General features: G+C 44.2%; 1 protein-coding gene across 1 annotated transcript in view; it reads left to right on the top strand.

Moving 5' to 3' along the window:
• The first annotated feature begins 3,033 nt into the window (after positions 1-3,033).
• The window catches only part of myo15ab (myosin XVAb), a 61,456-nt gene continuing 43,745 nt past the window's right edge, over positions 3,034-20,744 (top strand). Inside the window, exons 1-21 of the mRNA XM_061678914.1 lie at positions 3,034-3,295; positions 3,377-5,515; positions 5,851-5,923; positions 6,444-7,707; positions 8,734-8,853; positions 8,936-9,253; positions 9,367-9,564; positions 9,651-9,892; positions 9,971-10,364; positions 10,452-10,534; positions 10,610-10,673; positions 10,756-10,865; positions 11,585-11,659; positions 11,761-11,851; positions 11,956-11,961; positions 12,040-12,143; positions 14,400-14,463; positions 15,604-15,717; positions 18,628-18,789; positions 20,005-20,118; positions 20,261-20,319. Coding sequence (XP_061534898.1) covers positions 3,034-3,295; positions 3,377-5,515; positions 5,851-5,923; positions 6,444-7,707; positions 8,734-8,853; positions 8,936-9,253; positions 9,367-9,564; positions 9,651-9,892; positions 9,971-10,364; positions 10,452-10,534; positions 10,610-10,673; positions 10,756-10,865; positions 11,585-11,659; positions 11,761-11,851; positions 11,956-11,961; positions 12,040-12,143; positions 14,400-14,463; positions 15,604-15,717; positions 18,628-18,789; positions 20,005-20,118; positions 20,261-20,319 — 6,056 coding nt within the window. The remainder of the gene's footprint in view (positions 3,296-3,376; positions 5,516-5,850; positions 5,924-6,443; positions 7,708-8,733; positions 8,854-8,935; positions 9,254-9,366; positions 9,565-9,650; positions 9,893-9,970; positions 10,365-10,451; positions 10,535-10,609; positions 10,674-10,755; positions 10,866-11,584; positions 11,660-11,760; positions 11,852-11,955; positions 11,962-12,039; positions 12,144-14,399; positions 14,464-15,603; positions 15,718-18,627; positions 18,790-20,004; positions 20,119-20,260; positions 20,320-20,744) is intronic.

The following is a 20,744-nucleotide window of genomic DNA, read 5'->3' as shown; positions in this document are numbered from 1 at the left end:
CCCTAGACATTTTTATAGTTGTCAATAGCTTTAACCCTAAATATTAGGGGTGTATAGAAACAGCGATTCATTGATCAATGCATCGCACTATTCCCCTTTCCGATGCAATATCCATCCATCCATCCATTTTCTGTACCGCTTTTCCTCACTAGGATCGCGGGCATGCTGGAGCCTATCCCAGCTATCTTCGGGCGAGAGGCGGGGTACACCCTGAACTGGTCGCCAGCCAATCGCAGGGCACATATAAACAAACTCCCACTCACATTCACATTCACACCTATGGGCAATTTAGAGTCTTCAATCAACCTACCACGCGTGTTTTTGGGATGTGGGAGGAAACCGGAGTATCCGGGGAAAAAACTCACGCAGGCACAGGGAGAACATGCAAACTCCACACAGGCGGGGCCAGGATTTGAACCCCGGTCCTAACCAGTCGTCACCATACCACCCGATGAAATATCGATTAAAAAATTCATGATTTTATTTTTTTTTTAATTTGCAAAAAATGCACCAACAAAAACACACACTGTTAACAACCAAGGCTGAACTCAGCTCTTCCCGCCATCTTCATTCAGTCGAGATGTATCACATCAACATACTTTCTTGACGTCAATTTTTACTTTTCTATTAGCCAGGACTTAGCGACATGGCGTTCCCCCAAAAAGTGAATCAGTAAGATTTGCAGGAAATAGCTGAGAATATGTTTAAAAAAAAAAAAAAAACACGAAAAGGTGAACTTGTGAATAGCAGGTGCGTTGGTACGGTAGGTAGCCAGGTAGACAGGTAAGTAGATCGGTTGGTAGGTGTTGATGAACTGCTTCCACCAATGAAAATACAATGCATGCTTCTTTTGTGTTGATTGAAGCTCTGGTGCGCTTCCCAGTTTGCTTTTTTTTTAAACTCGAGGCCCAACAAGTAGTTCTTCTCCTTGTCATTATGGTAACGAAAGACTTATTCAGTGTTGGCCCCGCAGAAGAAGGGGGAGACAGGTGAAAAAGGCTGAATTCAGTGAGGATTGAAATAGAGCGTGTCCTGTAATTTTTTATCCCTGGGGTATTTTGACAAAAGCGTGCCACAGACAGGTTATCAAGACACCTGTGAACTAGGGGAAAAAATTGCATTTATCGGCAGATTTAGGGCCTGGCATAATGCACCGATGTCACCTGAGGAAAATGTGGCCTCTCTTTTGTGGTTTATCTTTAGCGCCCCGCATCTCATCCTTTCTCTCTGCCTCTCTCATCGTCTCTGTCAACCTTTTGTATTATTTATGCCCCGCCCCCTCCATCGGTACCCGGCACTCTCGGGTTTCACCTGTAGAGCAGGATGACAAATTAAGACTCCTTGCTCCAACTACCGCAAGAAACTCCTACCAAGGCCACGCTGAAAACGCTCTGAATTGAGAAAGTGTTCAGTGAGGGGGACGTTCCATCAACAGAAGATGGAGTAGGGCAAAAGAAGTGTATATCCTCACAACTATTTTGTTGTATTTTTCCTCGAGCTGCCTCTAGAAAAAGAAGCCATCAGAATAACGCCAAGATCCTTGCGACGTTTCCGTTTCTGTACTGGCTGCTGGTTGAGTGCGGAGGTGACTCTAACCCGGTATCATTGTGAGTACATGTGTGTGTGTGCATGCGTGTGTGTGTGTGTGTGTGTAAGCGTGTGCGTGTGTGTGTGTGTGTGTGTGTGTGTATGTTATGTTTGGTTTGCCAGATTTACAGGAAGCATTTGTCCTCCTGACCTGATTGCAGAGTTTTTTAATATACAGTATATACTGTATATAAATGGGAATATGGTGTCGGTTGGCCGAAGCAGGTCTTAGGAGACCCCAGCAAAACTAACAAACAAGGGAAGTAGGTCACTCTGGGGGTGATGTTTAGTTTAAACTGTTCTTAAAAGAGACATGCTATGTATTTTTTGTTATTTAATTTTTTTTTACAATTTAATCAACATCCAGGATTAAGGTATGTATCGGTTGTAACAGAAGGTTCTTCGATACCGCACCTAAACTAACAAACAAGGGCAGTAGGTCTGGAGTTAGGTTTATTTAAATAGCTCTTAAAAGACCTGTACTGTGCATTTTTTCACAATTGAAATCAGTTCCCAAGTGTCTTAATAACTTGGCTATAAGATTATTGTCAAAATATCCCAAAGATCGAGAAGAAGTGTAAAAAAAAATTGTCTGTTATGAGGGAGCAGTCTAGTCTCATGCAAATGAACACACCCCCGCAAGAGCCACTTATGGCTTTTGTTACCATGACGACTACAGACTGTGGATGTGCTTTAGAGTCTCCAAAACTTGCTCAGTCGTGGGCCCTGGATTGACATGAATTCCAGCAGACAAATTAATCATAACGGGACATACGAACAAATCTCAAGGTCCCATGCGTGAAATTAAACAGGAAGTCATCCATTTTGGTTTGAAGCAGCCACTAAATAATAAATAAATACATTCCAGGACTTGTACTTAGATGAACCTCTACTCGGGAATTTGTTCAAAATTATCCCCAATCAGATTCATGTTTCTTAGGCAAACAACACCAAATTTCGAAGATATTTTTGAAATTTTTGATAATCATTTGGATGATTTGCCATGGGAAAAGACTGTGCCCATCATTACAAGTTGTGACCTGTTTTTCTTCTTCCATCTATGTTCATCATCTATATTCCATGCCTTTGTCCAATGTTTTTTGTCAAAAGTAAGAAAAACTGAAATTAACGTTTAAATACATTTTTAAGGTTGGCGAAATCCTTATTAAGTGTCTGTATATCCTTGTCCTTCCAGGAGGCTTCATGGGGGCTAGGTTCAAACAATGTAGAAGGACTCTGGCAAGGCGAGCGTGCCCTCACACAGCACAAATCCACCCAGGCGTATCTAAACTGTCTTAAAGGTCAAAGTCCGGAGCATTTTGTGTCTCATCTGAGCATATCAGCTCCTATTTTTCATTGCTAAAAGTAAACTCAATGTTTGTGTTTAAATTTCTTTCAGTATTTGGGGATGTGATGGTGATGCACAGCTAGCTAACTTGTCGCAATATGCCTGGCAAGAAAGACACCAAGAAGGATGACAAAAAGAGGGGTGTAAAACCTGAACCTGAGAAAAAGAAAGAGGAAGAAAAGAAAGGGAAGGATGACAAGAAAGGGGGAAAGGATAAGAAAGCTGCCAAGGATGACAAGAAAGGAGTGAAAGATGACAAAAAGGAAGAGAAGGATTATAAGAAAGGAGGGAAGGATGACAAGAAAGGGAAGGATAAGAAAGGAAAGGATGATAAGAAGGGGGGGAAGGATGAAAAGAAAGGTGGGAAAGACAAAGGAAAGGGAAGGAAAGTCGAATCAGAGGAGGAGGCGGAGGAAGAAGATGAACTCCTGGATGATGAAGAAGAGGACGAGGAGTTGAGTGAAGAAGAGGAAGAGGAGGATGATAGAGGAGGGCGGGGGCGGGGAGGTCGCGGGGCGGCGGAAAAGGGAAGACAAAAGAGAGGTGGTGAAGACTCTGAAGAAGACGAGGAGGAGGATGAAGATGACGAGGAGGCCGAAGAGGAGGAACCCAAAAAGAAATCCAAAGACAGTCACCACCACCCCCATAAAGATGGGATGTATGATGCCGATCCCAAGAACAAGAAAGCGAAGAAAAGAGAGGAGGCAGCTCCACTCCCCATTCGGGAAATCCCGAAAAAAGGCCTAAAGAATATGTCCCGCATGTTTATGAAATTTTCTGGCCTCAAGCGGCGGAGAAACAGCCGGAAGAAGCTCAAGAGCACCTCACGCTTGTTCCTCGGCCTGGGCAAGAGACGGAAACGACTGGCCAAGAAGAAGCGCCGCAAGTCCATGCTGAAGAACACTTCTCGCTTCATGATGAGGTTCAAGGCCAACAAAAAGAGAAAGAAGGCGGCCAAAGAGAAGGCAGCAAACGATGGGAAGAAACCCACCTACATGTTGCTGCGCCTGGGTGGAGGCGGCAACTCATCTGAGAAGGGTGGGTTCTTCAAGGGCTTGTTTGGGAAGAAAAACAGCAACATTGGCGGCTTCAAGAGCAGGAGTACAGTGCTGGGTCGGGTCACCGCAGCGGCTAAATGGCTGAGCAATCGTTTTCTGTTCAACAAGATGCGAGGGCACGCTGAGCAACACAACTGGGAGGGGCACAGTGGGTACAGCCGCCGACGCCACCTTCGCGGCTACCACAACCACGGCTATGAGGAGTGGGAGGACCCACATGGATACGTTCAAAATGGTTACGGACACTTCAATAACGGCTATGGCGGTCACGGTGACGAGGTAGCTTACGGCGGCCAAGATCTATATGGCTATTATTATAACGGCGCTGGGGTAGACTACCAGGACTTGGGGTACTATGAAGATGAGGGCATCTACGAGCCCAATGCTGAATATAACATGCAAGGTCTTTATGACGAGGACACGGGGGCCTACTATGATCCCCATCTGGTTGCCCAAGGGCACTACGACAACCAGGAAGCAATGTTATATGGCTACCATCGACAACAACAAGCAATGCCATTGTACGATGAAGTGGGTCTTGACTACTATGTGCCAATGGGTGAGGATCAAATGTATCATCAGGCTCAGGTTAATTATAATGAAACTGGGCAAGGCATTATCTATGGCAATGGGCAAGTCGATTATTTTGACAACAGGCAAGCATATTACAATAATGTTCATGCAGCAGCTTTGGGAATGCAAGATGGAGCTCTGCCAAACTATCATGATGTTGTGGGTTTGCCCTACCAAGACTACAGCTCTCAGCAGAAGGTTGGTTTTCCCCCAGGAGGCCAACAGGTCTCTGGAGGGCAAGTGATGGACGTAGAGGGTCTATATGTGGACCAGTATGCGGACCAGATGGATCAGTATGGGAGTGATAGTGGTGGGCTCCAGGGGGGAGAGACATTCCGAGTTCCCAGACCTCAAGTGCGCCTCTTTGGAAAAGAGCGCCTCGACGTACTGCTTCCCCCTCCGCCTAATCTTCCACCTGATCCAGAATTTGAAGACATGTCCGATATTCAATACGAAGACCAGATTCCTCTTGCGCCAGGTCATCCAACTGGCATGATGTTACAGCAACAAAGAATGTCTACGCAAGAGCAAATGATGATGTCCTCTCAGCACCCAATGCCAGCCAACTCACCGCAGCAGCAAATATTAGGGGAGCAAAGTATGGTACCCCAAATGCTGCCAACCCAAGTCATGTCTCCACAAAACATGTTAATCCCACAGCAAGGGATGTTAACGCAGCATGAGATGTTACCACAACAAGCGATGTTGCCACTGCAAGGGATGCCGCCACAAATGATGGTTACCCAAGCAATGATGTCACCAGAAGAGCAGATGATGTCGCAGCAGCCGATGATATCGCAACAAATGATGATTCCCCAAGCAATGATGTCACCAGAAAACCAGATGATGTCACAGCAAATAGCATCACCCCATTCACAGATGATAACCCAGCAGGGTTACGGCCTTCCATCAATCCCCACACCTACTGCGGTGTTAATCAAGCAAGCAGGTATGTCCCCCCTTCCTGCCCGCTGCATGCCACCCTCTCTGAGTCTGTCCCGACGCTCTGTTATGATTCCCCCCTCTCAGTTACCATATCAACCCAATGCTATGGCCTCAATGGTGCCCTCACCAAACCTGTCACAGAGACAAATAACGTCCCCACATCCAGCCATGAGGGATAGTATCATAAATGACCAAAGACCCCCCTCAGTCATTTCACGACAGATCTCGTCTCCCCCCTCTCCAATGGCCGACCCCCTGGCTCATTCCAGAAATCAACCTCAGTCTTCCCTGGCTAGGGGACTCTTGCCGTCTTCTTACCCCCATGCCTCCATGATTCAGCGAAATTCTCCCCCCTCACCCAGGACGTCAATGATATTGCATTCTGGTCCCTCTTCACCACGTGCCTCCATGAGTATGCGTAGTCTGCCAGCATCACCCGCTCCTGCCGGTAGTCCATTTAGAGAGAGAAGGTTGACTGGACCACCCTCTCCAGATCCTGCATCGCCTGCCCTCTCTCCTCAACTCAGGAGAAGACAATCTCCCACTCCATCTCGCCGAAGCTTATCGCCTGAAGGAGCTCGATCATCGTCCCCCCCTCTCTCCCGTCGATCAACTCGGCTACTCAGGGATCCCGCACCGCTCACCAGACCAAGGATGGGGGGAAATGTTCCCTTAGGAACTGTCAGACCCTCACCTATGGGTCTTAGGGGGCGTCCGGTACCCCCACCCACCCAGAACGTGCGCCCATTCCGTGCCGCCTCCATAAGAAGCAATAGATCATCTGTTCTTTCGATTGACTCCTCTCATCCGTCTTCTCCTTTTCAGTCACCTCACATGATACACCGTGCTCCCCTTGTGGGGTGCGAGTCTGACCGTTTTCCTCCACGTCCTGTGGCCCGTGGACGTCCACTTGTGGTCCAAAATTCCTTTAGGAAGATGCGTCCTGCTTCGCCCTCGCTCAAGCACACGTCATATTCTGCATCCCCACGCCTCTCTCCTCGACATTCCCGTTTGTCATCCCCCCTGTTGCCTCCTCACGGTGTCCATCCACCGGAGCTGTACACCTCGACCCCTTATGTGGATCCTTTCACTGATCCAGTTGCTACCCCTGCTTTGCCAATGCTATCTATTGCCCTGAAAAATCAAGCTATCAGACAGGCCTCTTCAGTTTCCTCTTTTGGCCCTCCAGTCATTCCAGTGGTGGGCATGGATGGAATGGCAGCCCAATATGCAGAGCCGTATCCTTCCTCATCCCCTTTGCTTTCTGCTGCAATGCAAAACCAAGCACTTCGAGATGCCACCTACCTTACCTCGTTGGCCCCCCACGAGTCACCCCCGATCCCTTCCTCTCCGCTTTTGTCCAGAGCACTGCAGAATCAAGCGGTGAAAGACGCCTCCTACATTTCTCCTTTGCAGAGGCGACTATCTCCTCACGAGGAGCCCATGGCCCCTTCCTCCCCGATGGTGTCAAGTGCCCTGCAATACCATGCGATAAGAGACGCATCCTATGCTCCTCCTCTACAAAGGTCACTCTCTCCTTACGAGCACCCCATGGCCCCTTCCTCCCCGATGGTGTCTAGAGCACTGCAAAACCAGGCGTTGAGAGACGCATCCTATGCTTCTCCTCTGCAAAGGCCGTTATCACCTTTTGAGCAGCCTCCGGCCTCTTCCTCTTCGATGGTATCCAAAGTGCTGCAAAACCAGGCAGTGAGAGATGCCTCCTATGTGTCTTCCCTTCAAAGGCCTCCGTCCCTGTATGCTCCACCTGGGCCTTCATCTCCACTGCTTTCTGGAGCCATGAGACACGGTCAGGTACTCCAGAATCTAGCGTCCTATCCCACTCCGCACCTCCACTCACCATATGGGCAAACGTATGTTACCGGGTACGATTACATCTCTGAGCCTGGTCCAGCACCGCTGCTCTATGATGCTTTGCAGAACCGCTCCGACTTTCAGAACGTTGCATCTTTAAGATCCCCAATGATGCAACGGCATAACCCTTATGCTCCGGTCACCCCCAAGCTCCATACTGCACTGCAGCAAAACCCAAATCTCCGCCAAGCATCCTATCAGACTCCTTTGAAACTCAGTCGGTCAGCCTACGCACCCCCGCCACCTTCTTCACCGTTGCTGGCGAATGCCATTCACAATCCACAGCTGATGCAGGCATCCTACCGGTTGCCGGACGGAACCTTGGTGTCTCCTTTAGCAGATTCACGTTCCTCACCGCAGCTCGGTCAGGCCTTGCAAAACCAGCAAATACGGGGAGCTTCATACATTTTGCCTGATGGATCAATTATTAGGGTGTGTATTGAAGCAGCATGTGAGCATATACAGGGTGCCTCAAAAATATACTCCCTCTTTCACTGGTCATTACTGACACTACGTTTTTATTCGGGTGCTTATTGACACAGATGCAAGTCTAATGAATTAAAATACAGAAAATAAAATTAAAGCTGCGATAATTTAATGGCAAAAACAAAACATTAGTCTTCCCCACCTATCATTACCATTTTTCTGAGCCGCTTATACTCACAAGGGTCGCGGGAGTGCTGGAGCCTATCCCAGCTATCATCGGGCAGGAGGTACACCCTGAACTGGTTGCCAGCCAATCGCAGGGCACATAGAAACAAACAACCATTCACACTCACATTCACACCTACGGGCAATTTAGAGACTTCAATTAACCTACCATGCATGTTTTGTGTGCCCTGAGAAAACCCACGCAGGCACGGGGAGAACATGCAAACGCCACACAGGTGGGGTCGGGGATTGAACACCGGTCCTCAGAACTGTGAGGCAGACGCTCTAACCAGTCGTTCTCCGTGCAGCTCTTCCCCACCTAGTATAGTGTAATTATTCCTGTGCATTCAGAAATAATCAAACTGGTTTCCACCAATTTCCAAACATAGCTTATATTGTGGCTGAATGGACAACATTGCGGAACATTGCCTTTGCAATTGCGAGACATTGTGATCTCTTCTGGCGCTCGTGGCTGTCCGAGGTCTTCTAAATTGTCTTTTCACTTCCGTGACATTTTCATACTTCGAGTAGCGTTTTTTGACAAATGTTCTCTCATCAAAAGTTAATCGTACATTACTCAGGGTTATTTGCACCTGTAAAAAAATGTGAGTGATGGGCAGTCAAAGAAAGAGTAGATTTTGGGGGGAGAGCCTGACAAGCATTTTCGTAGTGTGTCACTTTCATTTCTGCCCAATGCAGGACCCACGGGTTCCCCAGCAGCCCATGTCTCCTAACCTTGCCAGAGCGCTTCAGAACCAGGATCTCAGGACTGCTACTTACACTCTACCTGATGGCACAATTATAGACCCTAAAAACCAAGTAACCAATGATTTATGACTCCTGTTTTTAATCCACATTGTTTCTGCCTTTGATAACCATTAACCTGTCTCTTCACATACAGCAACCTGTTTCCCCAGACCTCGCAAAGGCACTAAAGAACCCTGCTCTCCGTGAAGCATCCCACTCGCTCCCTGACGGTACCATCGTCATTGACCCAAAAAAACCAAAATCTCCCAACCTCACGGCAGCACTTCAAAACCCTTACCTAAAATCGGCATCTTACACACTGCCAGATGGCACTATAATAATTGACCCCCGGAAGCCTGTTTCTCCGAGTCTTGCTAACGCCCTTCAGAACCCTACCCTCAGGAAGGCCTCCTTTAACCTGCCGGAGGGAGTTCGGGACCCCAATACACCTATACCGCCAGACTTATTAAAGGTTTGTTTTCATCCCCCAATTGCAATGCACTGAAGTGACAAAATAATCGGTCTCTCTTAGAACTGTGAAACATTATGTTATCTGAACCTAGCTGTCAACCTGCTCCATAACAGGCTCTTAATAACCCGGCCTTGAAAGGGGCAACCCTCACCCTCCCCAATGGAACCATGATTGTCGACTCAATGAAACCAAAGACTCCCAACCTGACCTCTGCCCTTCACAACCCCTACCTTAGGGGTGTATCTTACACTCTGCCTGACGGAACCATCATCATCGACCCGCGCAAACCGATCACTCCGGACTTGTCAAAAGTAGGTAATCCAGACACAGCTTGTTTTCATGACTTTGCGGGTGGTGCATAGATCACAGATGGTTTCTTGCTTGTACCGCCCCGTAGGCTCTTGCAAATCACAGCATTCGGAATGCTTCATATCAGCTCCCTGATGGTTCCCTGGTTATCCCTGGTCAGCAGCCTGCGACTCCAAACCTCACCGCTGCTTTGAGGAAGAACATGGGCCTTCGTTCATCTGATCTCTTCCACCTCCCTCAAAACTCTGTGTTCAAGGGGGCACCGAAACCCGACAGTCCGAACCTATACTCTGCCCTGAAGAATGACGAGCTGCGTGGCATCTGTTACAGGTCAGCAAACCACAGAGATAAACCAGGGCATGTGGCATAGTTCTGAAAGTTTTAACTTGAGCCACGTTTGCCCCGCAGGCTGCCAGATAGCTCTGTCCTCACAAGACGGTTCAACAATCCCAACCTGGCCAACGCCATCCAAAACCAGCAGCTTCGCTATGCTTCCTACAGGCCCCCAACTGCACTATATGGCACAGATAATCGCTACGCCCCAATCCCACCCTATGGACCGCACTCGGGTCACTGGGCCCGGAATGCCAGGGGCGGCGGCGAAACCGGGGAGGATGTGTGGGCCTCTGAGAGAGTTTTACCCCATGGCACGGTCCAGCATCTGGCCAAGTGGTCCATGTATAGAGAGACAGGTGTGTTGGATGGATATTTACCCACAGCCGACATCAAGAACGGAGAGCTTCAGGATCCAGACTGGACTCCCGTCCGAGAGAGGGTTCCTGGGCAGAGCTGGTATGACAAGGTAGTAGGTAGTTCACAAAGAATTATCTCAAATTTGGACCATGATGACTCAGATCCTTCGGGCTAAATACATGTCATTGTTTTTTAGATCTACTCTATCCTAAGCATGCCGACAACCAGCCACAGGGTGAAGCCCTGGGCCGAGGGCGTGGAGGACTTGACACAACTGCCGTAAGCCTCACAAGTCTAATATCTGGAAGCCCATTGGTAGACCTATTCATTGCGTTGTCAATTGTTTAATTTCAGAGAACTGAATGAGACCACTGTCCTGATGAACCTCAAGAAACGCTATGACCAGGAGCTCATTTATGTAAGCTTCGTCACCACGTGCATGTGATAAATCAATATGTATGTATTCCAAAGCAAACCCCTTTGATTTTCTCTCTCAAAAGACGTACATCGGCGGCATCCTGGTCTCCATCAACCCATACAAGCTTCTCAACATTTATGGCACAGATATTTTACTCCAGTACGAGGGACATGGCCTGAGCGACAACCCTCCGTAAGACCCTCGTTTTAGTGTATGTGGCCAACAATGACACTTTAATGTGAATATATTGTCTTTGGATTTTTGTTGTTGTTGCAACTAATGTAATGCATTAATAAAAACTGTGACCTAGCTTGTTCAGCAGTGTAATACTGTACTTACAGAGTCCTTCTGTTACTTTAGCGGCTAATGTAATACGGTCTAATAAGTACAAGTCCACCCTGCTAGTTTAGTGGCTCATGTAATACATTACTAAAAACTCCATCAGGCTAGATTAGTGGCTAATATAATACAGGTACATTACTAAAAACTCCAAATGGCTAGTTTATTGGCTAATGTAATATTGTATTTAAAGAGTCCACCCTGCAAGTCAATTTGCTTGACCGGCTAATGTAATACTCTATTGAAATTATAAATCCATGCTGCCAAAATCCACCCTGCTAGACTGCCAGGTAATGTAAAACCATACTGTATTTAAGAGTCCTAGCTATTTTAGGAGTTAATGTAATACATTACTAAAAATTCCACCATCCGAGTTTGGCGGGTAAGGTAACAGGTTACTGAAAAGTCCACTCTGATAGTTTAGCGATGAATGTAATAGTAGCGATGTATGTAATACTATACTTAAGAGTCCACTTTGCTAGTTTACTGACTAATATCATACGTTACTGAAAAGTCCAACCTTCCTAATTGAACTATGACAAAAGGCAGTAAAATGTGTGCCTGTGTTGCAGTCATCTTTTTGCCCTTGCTAATCTCTCCTACACCAACATGATGGATGCCAAAGACAACCAGTGTATTGTGATCAGGTACCAAGTTTCTATCCATTTTAATCCAGAGTTTGACGTAACTTTTTTTTTTTTTTTTTACTGATATAATTTTTCCCATTTTTGAATGATTTTTTTTGTAGTGGAGAAAGCGGGTCCGGGAAGACGGAAGCCACCAAATTGATCCTGCGTTACTTGACAGCCATACATCACAAACGCAATGTGACACAACAGGTACATCTGCCATTTATAATACATAATTAAATCACGTACTGTGTATAAAGGTATTTAGGCTAATACAATTTTTGCATTCCTTTTCCGTGACCGTGTCCCGTCAGATAGAGGTAAGGGATTAATAGTGTTGTTGTCCACCCTGTGGGAGGTTGAAACGGTAACAAGTATTGTATTTACATATTCATTAGATCTTGGAAGCCGCGCCCCTGTTGGAGTCATTTGGCAACGCCAAAACGGTGTGCAACGACAACTCGTCACGCTTTGGCAAATTCACAGAGATCTGCATGGAGGAGTGAGTAGTTAAAAAATTATTTAAAAAATATTAATAACAATCAAAATTCCACATTTTCCATGAAAAAAATGACAATGAATCAATTGAGACATTTTCGAATTTTTACTCATCCTTCCATATTTCTCTATATATTTGATTATTATTGAAACCATTACAACTTCAAAATGTTCAGCTCATTTGCGATGCATTTGAAAGTACAAATTCCCACATTTTCTTTGACAAAATTCCCAAATTATTGCAAAAAATTGTAAAATATTTACCTAGTCCTTCCACATTTCTCATCAGATTTAAACCAAATCTAATTTTAAATTTCAACAAATTGTTCCGCTCATGGCGGCACGGTGGCCGACTGGTTAGAGCGTCAGCCTCACAGTTCTGAGGACCCGGGTTCAATCCCCGGCCCTGCCTGTGTGGAGTTTGCATGTTCTCCCCGTGCCTGGATGGGTTTTCTCCGGGCACTCCATTTTCCTCCCACATCCCAAAAACATGCATTAATTGGAGACTCTAAATTGCCCCGTAGGCATGACTGTGAGTGCGAATGGTTGTTTGTTTCTATGTGCCCTGCGATTGGCTGGCAACCAGTTCAGGGTGTACCCCGCCTCCTGCCCGATGACAGCTGGGATAGGCTCCAGCACGCCTGCGACCCTAGTGAGGAAAAGCGGCTCAGAAAATGGATGGATGGATGTTCCGCTCATTCAGGACATCTTAGAAACATTTTTCCATATTTCAGTCATTTCCACTTTTTCAGAATTTCCACACTTTTCACAAAAATTCCCTGAGTAAGACACATTTTACATGTTCACCTCTTCCTTACACCTATCTAAACTGATTCAAACCATCTGAACTTCAAAATGTTCAGCGTATCCAGGACGTTTTGAAAACAATGTTTCCACATTCCAATAATTACCTACTGTTAGCATGTTAGCATTCAAACAAGTCTCATTAGAAATAGTTAATAAATGCATAACAATATGAAAAGTCTCCTTCTTGACCCATCTATAAAATATTGTAATTTGTAAGCCTAATAGTACAGTTGCCTGGGGCCTGGTACACATAAAGATAATCGTGCTGTATTTGTCCCGAATTTTGACCCTTCCCGACCAAGGACAACAAACATCAGGCTATTTTGTGTTTTGTAAGGTTATCCTATAAGATTATCGTGTGGTTTGACTTGTGTTAAGAGTGAATTTGTCCCGATATCGGGTTGGGGCCGACAAACTTAAATATTAAATGTGTTCAATATTTAGAACCAAAAATCTATGTTTGGGGAAAGCCGACGACTCCCTAGTCATGACTCAAAATTGTGATGTGAAATGGAATGTAGCCAATGAAGAAGCGACCGGACTGAGGAACAAGGAAGTGGCCTTGAATAAAAACAAAACGACCTACCCAATGTCGTATTTAGTTCAAGTGGCTTCACCAGACGGCAACAAGTACTGTATTTTCCAAAGCAAGTCTTTATTGATAGCATCACCATTCTGTAACTATCACGCCTCCAGTCCCTTTAACAACACTCGGGGAAACACTGGTGCAACATATCCGCTAGTGTTTCTTCAACTTTTTTTTTTTTTAGATCACTTTGGATTACGCGTGTTTTTTGTAGTGGAGGACTGGATTGTAGATCGGTGTTGGAACAGAATCTTTTTTGTGTGTGATATTCTGTGTTGAGAGTATTGGAGCACACCACACACTGTAGGACCAAAATATGTGGATTCTATAACAGATAAATCTTTTAGGATTTGAAAAATCCTTCCAGGTACGACACTAAAGTCATATTTGATCCTTTTCGGAAAACAAGACAAAACACAACAAACTCAAAAACAAGAAGAGTCCCAATTCACCCTTTGCGGATTACCATGATCTGGGTGACTGAGAAATAAGCACAATTTTTAGGAAGCTCATTGGTACTTTTTATTGATATTGCAACAGTAAGTTAAAAATTAGTCAGTAAATTATGTTTTTAAGATAACAAATTGAGTTTTTTTGTGAAAACGTGACCTCCTTGGTGTGGTTTTTATATAACCATGAGATAGTGAGTACTGTCCATTGTGATAACGATACCACACACGTGAGAATCGAACACTCTTACACACTTGGTGACAAGTTGACCTGTGACAAAGAAGACCCAAACGCATTACCCATGCATGACTTGTTACTTAACTCTCAAATGTGTCTGTGTGTCTGTGGGTGTGTTTGTGTGCATGTGTGTGTGTTTTTGTTTGTGTGTGTGTGTGAATTCCAAACCTAATTAATCAGGGGTGTAATCAGCGGTGCCATAACATCTCAGTACCTGTTGGAGAAGTCCCGCATTGTCTTTCAGGTGAACTAGACACACACACTCACAAACACAAAAGAAAACACACACACACACACACACACACAAACACACACACATGCACATGGCGTCTTCTTACAAGTGAGTTAGAGTGGGAGAAAGAGGAGATTCGTGAGTCAGTCAGCGTGATGTGTCCAACATAATGCTATGTCTCTTTAATCCCGATGTCCATCAAACGTCTCCATCAGTAGCGTCTGTCATCTGCAGGACTGAGATGACCTCACACTCCCATTTCACACATGTCCATTCTAAATTAGATCACTCAGACACACCTGTCCCACTTTATTTCCACATGTATTTGTCTGATTTTAAATTTTCATAGCCCATGTGAAACATCTTTATCTGATCTGAAAAGCAGCCTTTATTAATTAATATTTGTAATATTTTCATTGAATCTTTATTACAGTGGACCCCCGCATATTCGCAGTTTGGCATTCGCAGATTCAATGATTCGCAGAGCTCCTATTATTTGCGGAAACCCCTGCTTATTTGCAGTTTTATCAACCCAATCCCCCGCTTATTTGTGTGTTTTACCTAGTCCCCCGCTTATTCAAGGTTCTTTCAGAATTTTCATGGCAATAATATGGGAGTGTCAATTACACTGTATTATTACACTATTATTATTATTATTATTTTTTGAAATAATTATTATTATCCATCCTTTTTGGAAAAAAAAATAGTATCCCTCATCCATTTTGTACTGCTTGTCTATTTCGTGACCCTGAAATAGGGTGAGCTGGAGTCGATGTCATTTTTATTTATTTAACTATGATTAACCATCCTTTTATATAACTATTATTATCGTTATAAATACCCTATCCATACATCCATATTCTACCGCTTAGTTGGAGCGGGAGTTGGAGCCTGTATTATTTTTATTTTTGTACTTCATTTATTTTTTGTATATTTCTTCTTCTTGTTACTATTATTATTATGAATATTATAACTACTAACTGCTCTATGTGTTAGTGATCTACGACGAACCCTAACAACAAACGTGAAATGGCAACGCTGCAGTTACATTTTCATTAACAGAAATGTTTCAATGTAAAATACAGGAGGTACGTACTGTACATATTCTATATTGAAACGGTCAGTCTTTTGGCTTTTTCTTGTAATGGTCAGGCCAAATCGGAGAGAAACTATCACATCTTCTACGAGATGCTGGCGGGCCTTCCTCCACGCGAGAAGCGCTCACTGTATCTGCAGGATCCCGAAACCTACTATTATCTAAATCAGGTACACAGACGCATGCACGCACACGCACACGCACACACACACACACACATACACACATTAACAGACACACACACACGGAGAGCCCAGCTAATCAATTTCTGGGTTCACAAATGACTTGTCATCTCTGTGCCAAGGTGACATTCATTCTCCAGACATTGATTAATGGCCACAAAGGTAAATGTGGCTCGTCTAACCTTTCATTCGGTTTGATGTAAATGCATTGACATGATGAATGCCATTCCGCTATGAAGTTAGCTTTTCATGCCAGATGACTGCGAGAGCACTTTCTCACATTTTTAGTTACTTTACACACAGCCATGCCAGCACCCAGTGTGAGTCAAGTATTTACCGAACTTTTTATGTACAATTACAGTATTTTCAGCGCACCTCTGTTTGACCTGTTACTGGGCCCAATGCCTCCACCAGTCCAATAGTGAGCCTTCTTTTTTGGTGGAAGTGGACAAACAAATAAGAGTCATTTTGACCATTTACATAAATTAAATCTGCTCGAACAAACAGGGACTCTAAACAGGTAAGGGAGTATGACATCTTACCCAGCTTACCTACCTACCATAAATTCCTACTTACCATACCTACTGTACCTACATATATTCCCTACCATTTGCCGACATTTCCTACCAAGACACCTACCCTTGCTACCTACTCTACCTTCTTACATATATACAGAGTACCTACCTACCTACTAGGGCTGGGCAATTATGGAAAAATGTATAGTCGCAATTATTTTGATTGATACTGAAATCATGATTAATAAATGATTATTCATTGATTTCGAAATGTAGTATTTATTAAACTAAGAAAACTCAACTTTAAATATAACCTAATAGAACAACCAAAAATAAATGAGTAACATGTAAAATAACAATACATTAAAAAATTGAAATAAAAAACAATAAATAAAAATAAATACAGCCATGGCTAAAAACATTGGCACCCCTCGGGTGACTGTATTATCTATCTATCTATCTATCTATCTATCTATCTATCTATCTATCTATCTATCTATCTATCTATCTATCTATCTATCTATCTATCTATCTAGATAGATAGATAGATATTTATTCTGACATTTAGCAAACGGAAATACTTAAGTAATCCTAATTGTGTCATGGTCTGTTTGGATTATGTTTGGTTTTGTTCCATGTTTGTCATGTGCTCTATTAGTTATTGTGTCCACCTGTTCTCATCAACGTTCTGCCTTGTGTCGACCAATCAGCTCTCTCCAGCCACGCGTGTCTTGTCCAGGTGTTCCTCGTTGTCTCTTCAATCTGTTTGTATTTAGTTCCCTGGTTTCGTTCATTTCTTGTCAGTGCATTGTCATTGTCAGGTGTCATTGTCCCTATCTGTTCCACGTCTTACTCACCAGTCATAGTTTGTTTCCAGTTTTAGGTATTCAAGTGTTTATTTGTTACTTTGGTTTGGTTGTTATCTGTTGTGGGACTTAGTTTAGTTTTGCTTTATCCATGTTTCTTGTTTGACCTTTTTGAAGGTTAAACATTATTTTTTGAGACTCCTGCACTCCTGCCTTGCTTCCCTGCTTCCCTGCACTTGGGTCCTCCAGATTTGTTGCCTTGCCTTATACAACCCCAACTGTGACAAATTGACCAAAAACAGGATAATTTTAGTGTGATTTCATGTCAGACAGTCAGGGGGAAAAGTGTTTGTGTCTTTTTATACAAAGCCATGACAGTAGAGGACTGTAGCTGCTATTGCTGCTGCGCGCGTCTTGACCACTTGCATGGAGCTACATATTTACAGTAAGCTTAAAAAAAAAAGAGTAGAAGAAGAAAGTAATGATAGAACTCATTTTTTACAGATGATGACTATTATGTGTCTGTGAGCATTGTTACAATGTCTGTCTTTTTGTGTTACTACAGTGTTTGTATACTATTTGTATACAAATAGTCGTTACTTGAAGGTAAAGCCCTCCCTCGACCGAATGCTAATGTTAGTTAGGTGGCCAATAGGGGTTTTCATTGACTGTTCGCATAAGCTGGCGATGTCTAAAACATGTCTCGTGTCAATAAACATCTTAAAGCACACTCAGGGAGGGCAGAATAACATGCGTCACACACTTGCTGCAAGAAGCACGGCGTTCATGGCACATTTACAATGCAGGAACTTGCATACCCAACCCGCGCTGCAGCACATTAATCGTTTCTCTTCTAATATTAAAGTTTTTATGATTGTGAGAAGCCAAAATCGAAATCACGATTAAATAATTAATCGCCCAGCCCTACTACCGACCTACCTACTTACTTGTCCAACCATCCAGCCATCCATTTTCTTCTGCTTATCCGGAGTCAGGTCACAGCCAGTTAAGCAGAGAAGCCCAGCCTTACCTCCCCCCAGCCACTCCGTCCAGCTCTTCCGAGGGGATCTGAAGGCGTTCCCAGGTCAACTGAGGGACATTGTCTCTCCAGTGTGTCCTGGGTCGTCCCCGGGGCCTCCTCCCATTGGGATGTGCCCAGGATACCTCACCAAGGAAGCGTCCACAGGGGGCATTCTAGCCAGATGCCCAAACCACTGTGGCTCACCTCTCAATGTGGAGGAGCAGCTCTGAGCTCTGTCTTGATGACTGAGCTTGTCCCCCTATCTCTAAGGGAGAGCCTGGATACCCTGCAGAGGAAACCTATTTCGACCGCTTGTATCCACAAACTTGTTCCTACCTATCCCTACCTAAAAGCTCTACTTGCTATACATACCGACCAGCAGACGATCAAATAATTATTTTCCCCACTGTTTTTTACCTTCTTTTCTCGTCTGTGATGTAAATAACAAACTCAATATTGCAAATAAGTGAAAATATAAGAAATTTAAAAAAAAATGTAACCACATTCTTGGAACATTAGTGGAGCGATTAAGGCCTGTGTGTGCACGTGGTCACAGGGAGGGGACTGCAAAATCGTGGGCAAGGACGATGCCGAAGACTTCTGCCGCCTCCTGAGCGCTATGGATCTCCTGCGCTTCAATGCCGAGGAGCGAAAGGGCATCTACCTGCTCCTTTCCTCCATCCTCCATCTCGGCAACGTCTACTTCCAGTCACACCAGGTCAACACGTCACACACAGACCTTAAACCAGGGCGGGGCGAGCTCTTGTGCTACGGCCACATTTAAATTTTTAAAACAGATAGAACAGCCAGGTTATTTGTAGATGGGGTCAAAAATAAAATAAAAATTTGTATGTAGAATATGTAAAATAGCGGCACGGTGGGTGACTGGTTAGAACGTCTACCTCACAGTTCTGAGGACCCAGGTACAATCTCTGGCCCCGCCTGTGTGGAGTTTGCATGTTCTTCCTGTGCCTGTGTGAGTTTTCTCCGGGCACTCAGGTTTCCTCCCACATCCCAAAAACATGTGGTAAACATGACCCTGTCCCAGCTTTTTTGGAATGTGTTGCAGCCATAAAATTCTAAATTCATGATTATTTGCAAAAAACAATAAAGTTCATCAGTTTGAACATTAAATATCTTGTCTTTGTAGTATATTCAATTAAATATAGGTTGAACATGATTTGCAAATAATTGTTTTCTGTTTTTATTTATGTTTAACACAATGTCCCAACTTCATTGGAATTGGGGTTGTACTAATAATAATAATAATCAATCCATCCATTTTCCATATCGCTTATCCTCACTAGGGTCGCAGACGTGCTGGCGTGTACTCAGTTGACTCTTGGCGAGAGGTGGGGTACACCCTAATCTAGTCGTCAGCCAATGGCAAGGCAGACAAACTACCATTCGCAGTCACATTCACATGTACGGGCAGTTTAGAGTCTTCAATTAACCTACCAAGCATGTTTCTGTTTCATGTTTGTGGGAGGAAACTGGAGTACCTGGAGAAAGCCCACGCTAACCAGTGGGCCACTGTACCCCCTAATACAGTAATAATAATAATAAATAATTATAATTATTATTTTGTATTAATTTGATTATAATTAATTCATAAATTATTTGTGGAGTAAATGATCAAATATTTAAAAATGTTCGTTTTGCTGAACTATTTAATTTTATTATCTACAATGAATCCGCAAACCAATTATTGAATGAGATAAATGAATAAAAAAATAAATAAATTTTAGCCAACCATTTTGAGGGGGAAAGAACAAAATGAATGCACCAAATATTACAAGGTTCTTGATAATGTAAATGCTCGGTGGGTTGGATTAAACGAAGGAGGCAGGCTGCACGTAGGCCCCGGGCCAAACTTTACCCACCCCTGCGCTACACACTTGGTGATGATGCTTATTAATGATGCCCCCTGCAGGCTGGAGGTCAGGAGGTGGCGGCGGTGGTGAGCACTCAGGAGATCCGAGTGGTCGCTGACCTGCTACAGGTGTCGCCCGAAGGCCTACAGAAGTGTGTCACCTTCAAAGTCATGGTGAACGCCCACACACTGACCACACACAGATCACACACAGACTACACACCGACGACACACTGACTACACACAACGTACATTATTACTTTACATTATTATTACATTATCATGAGGGTTAATATATAGCATGTTATGTTTGCAGGACACAGTCCATGAAAAGATCTCCACTCCGCTCACAGTGGAGAGCTCTGTGGATGCCAGGTCAGTTTAAGTCAATTTTTTTTTAAATTATTATTATTTATTATTAGTTGTTGTATTTTATTAAGATTTGTTGGTCTTTAGCCACTTAACACTTGCAAGGAGCCATTTTTGGTGCCATGTAATCTGAAGGAGGTTACCGACTGTAAGGTAGTGGTAGGGGAGAGTGTGGCTCGACAGCATAGGATGGTGGTGTATAAGATGCCTCTGGTGGTGGGGAGGAAGAGTAGGAAGACAAAGGCAGAGCAGAGAACCATGTGGTGGGAGCTGAGACAGGACGAGTATTGTTCAGCTTTTCAGGAAGAGGTAAGACAGGCTCTCGGTGGACAGGAGGGGCTTCCAGAAGACTGGACCACTACAGCCAAGGTGATCAGAGCGGCAGGTAGGAGAGTACTTGGTGTATCTTCTGGCAGGGAAGGAGACTTGGT

The sequence above is a fragment of the Phycodurus eques genome, chromosome 6 (assembly GCF_024500275.1).
Source record: "Phycodurus eques isolate BA_2022a chromosome 6, UOR_Pequ_1.1, whole genome shotgun sequence".
Classification (NCBI taxonomy): Eukaryota; Metazoa; Chordata; class Actinopteri; order Syngnathiformes; family Syngnathidae; genus Phycodurus; species Phycodurus eques.
The sequence above is the reverse complement of the archived record's forward strand: the minus strand, read 5'-3'. Positions and strand labels throughout refer to the sequence as shown.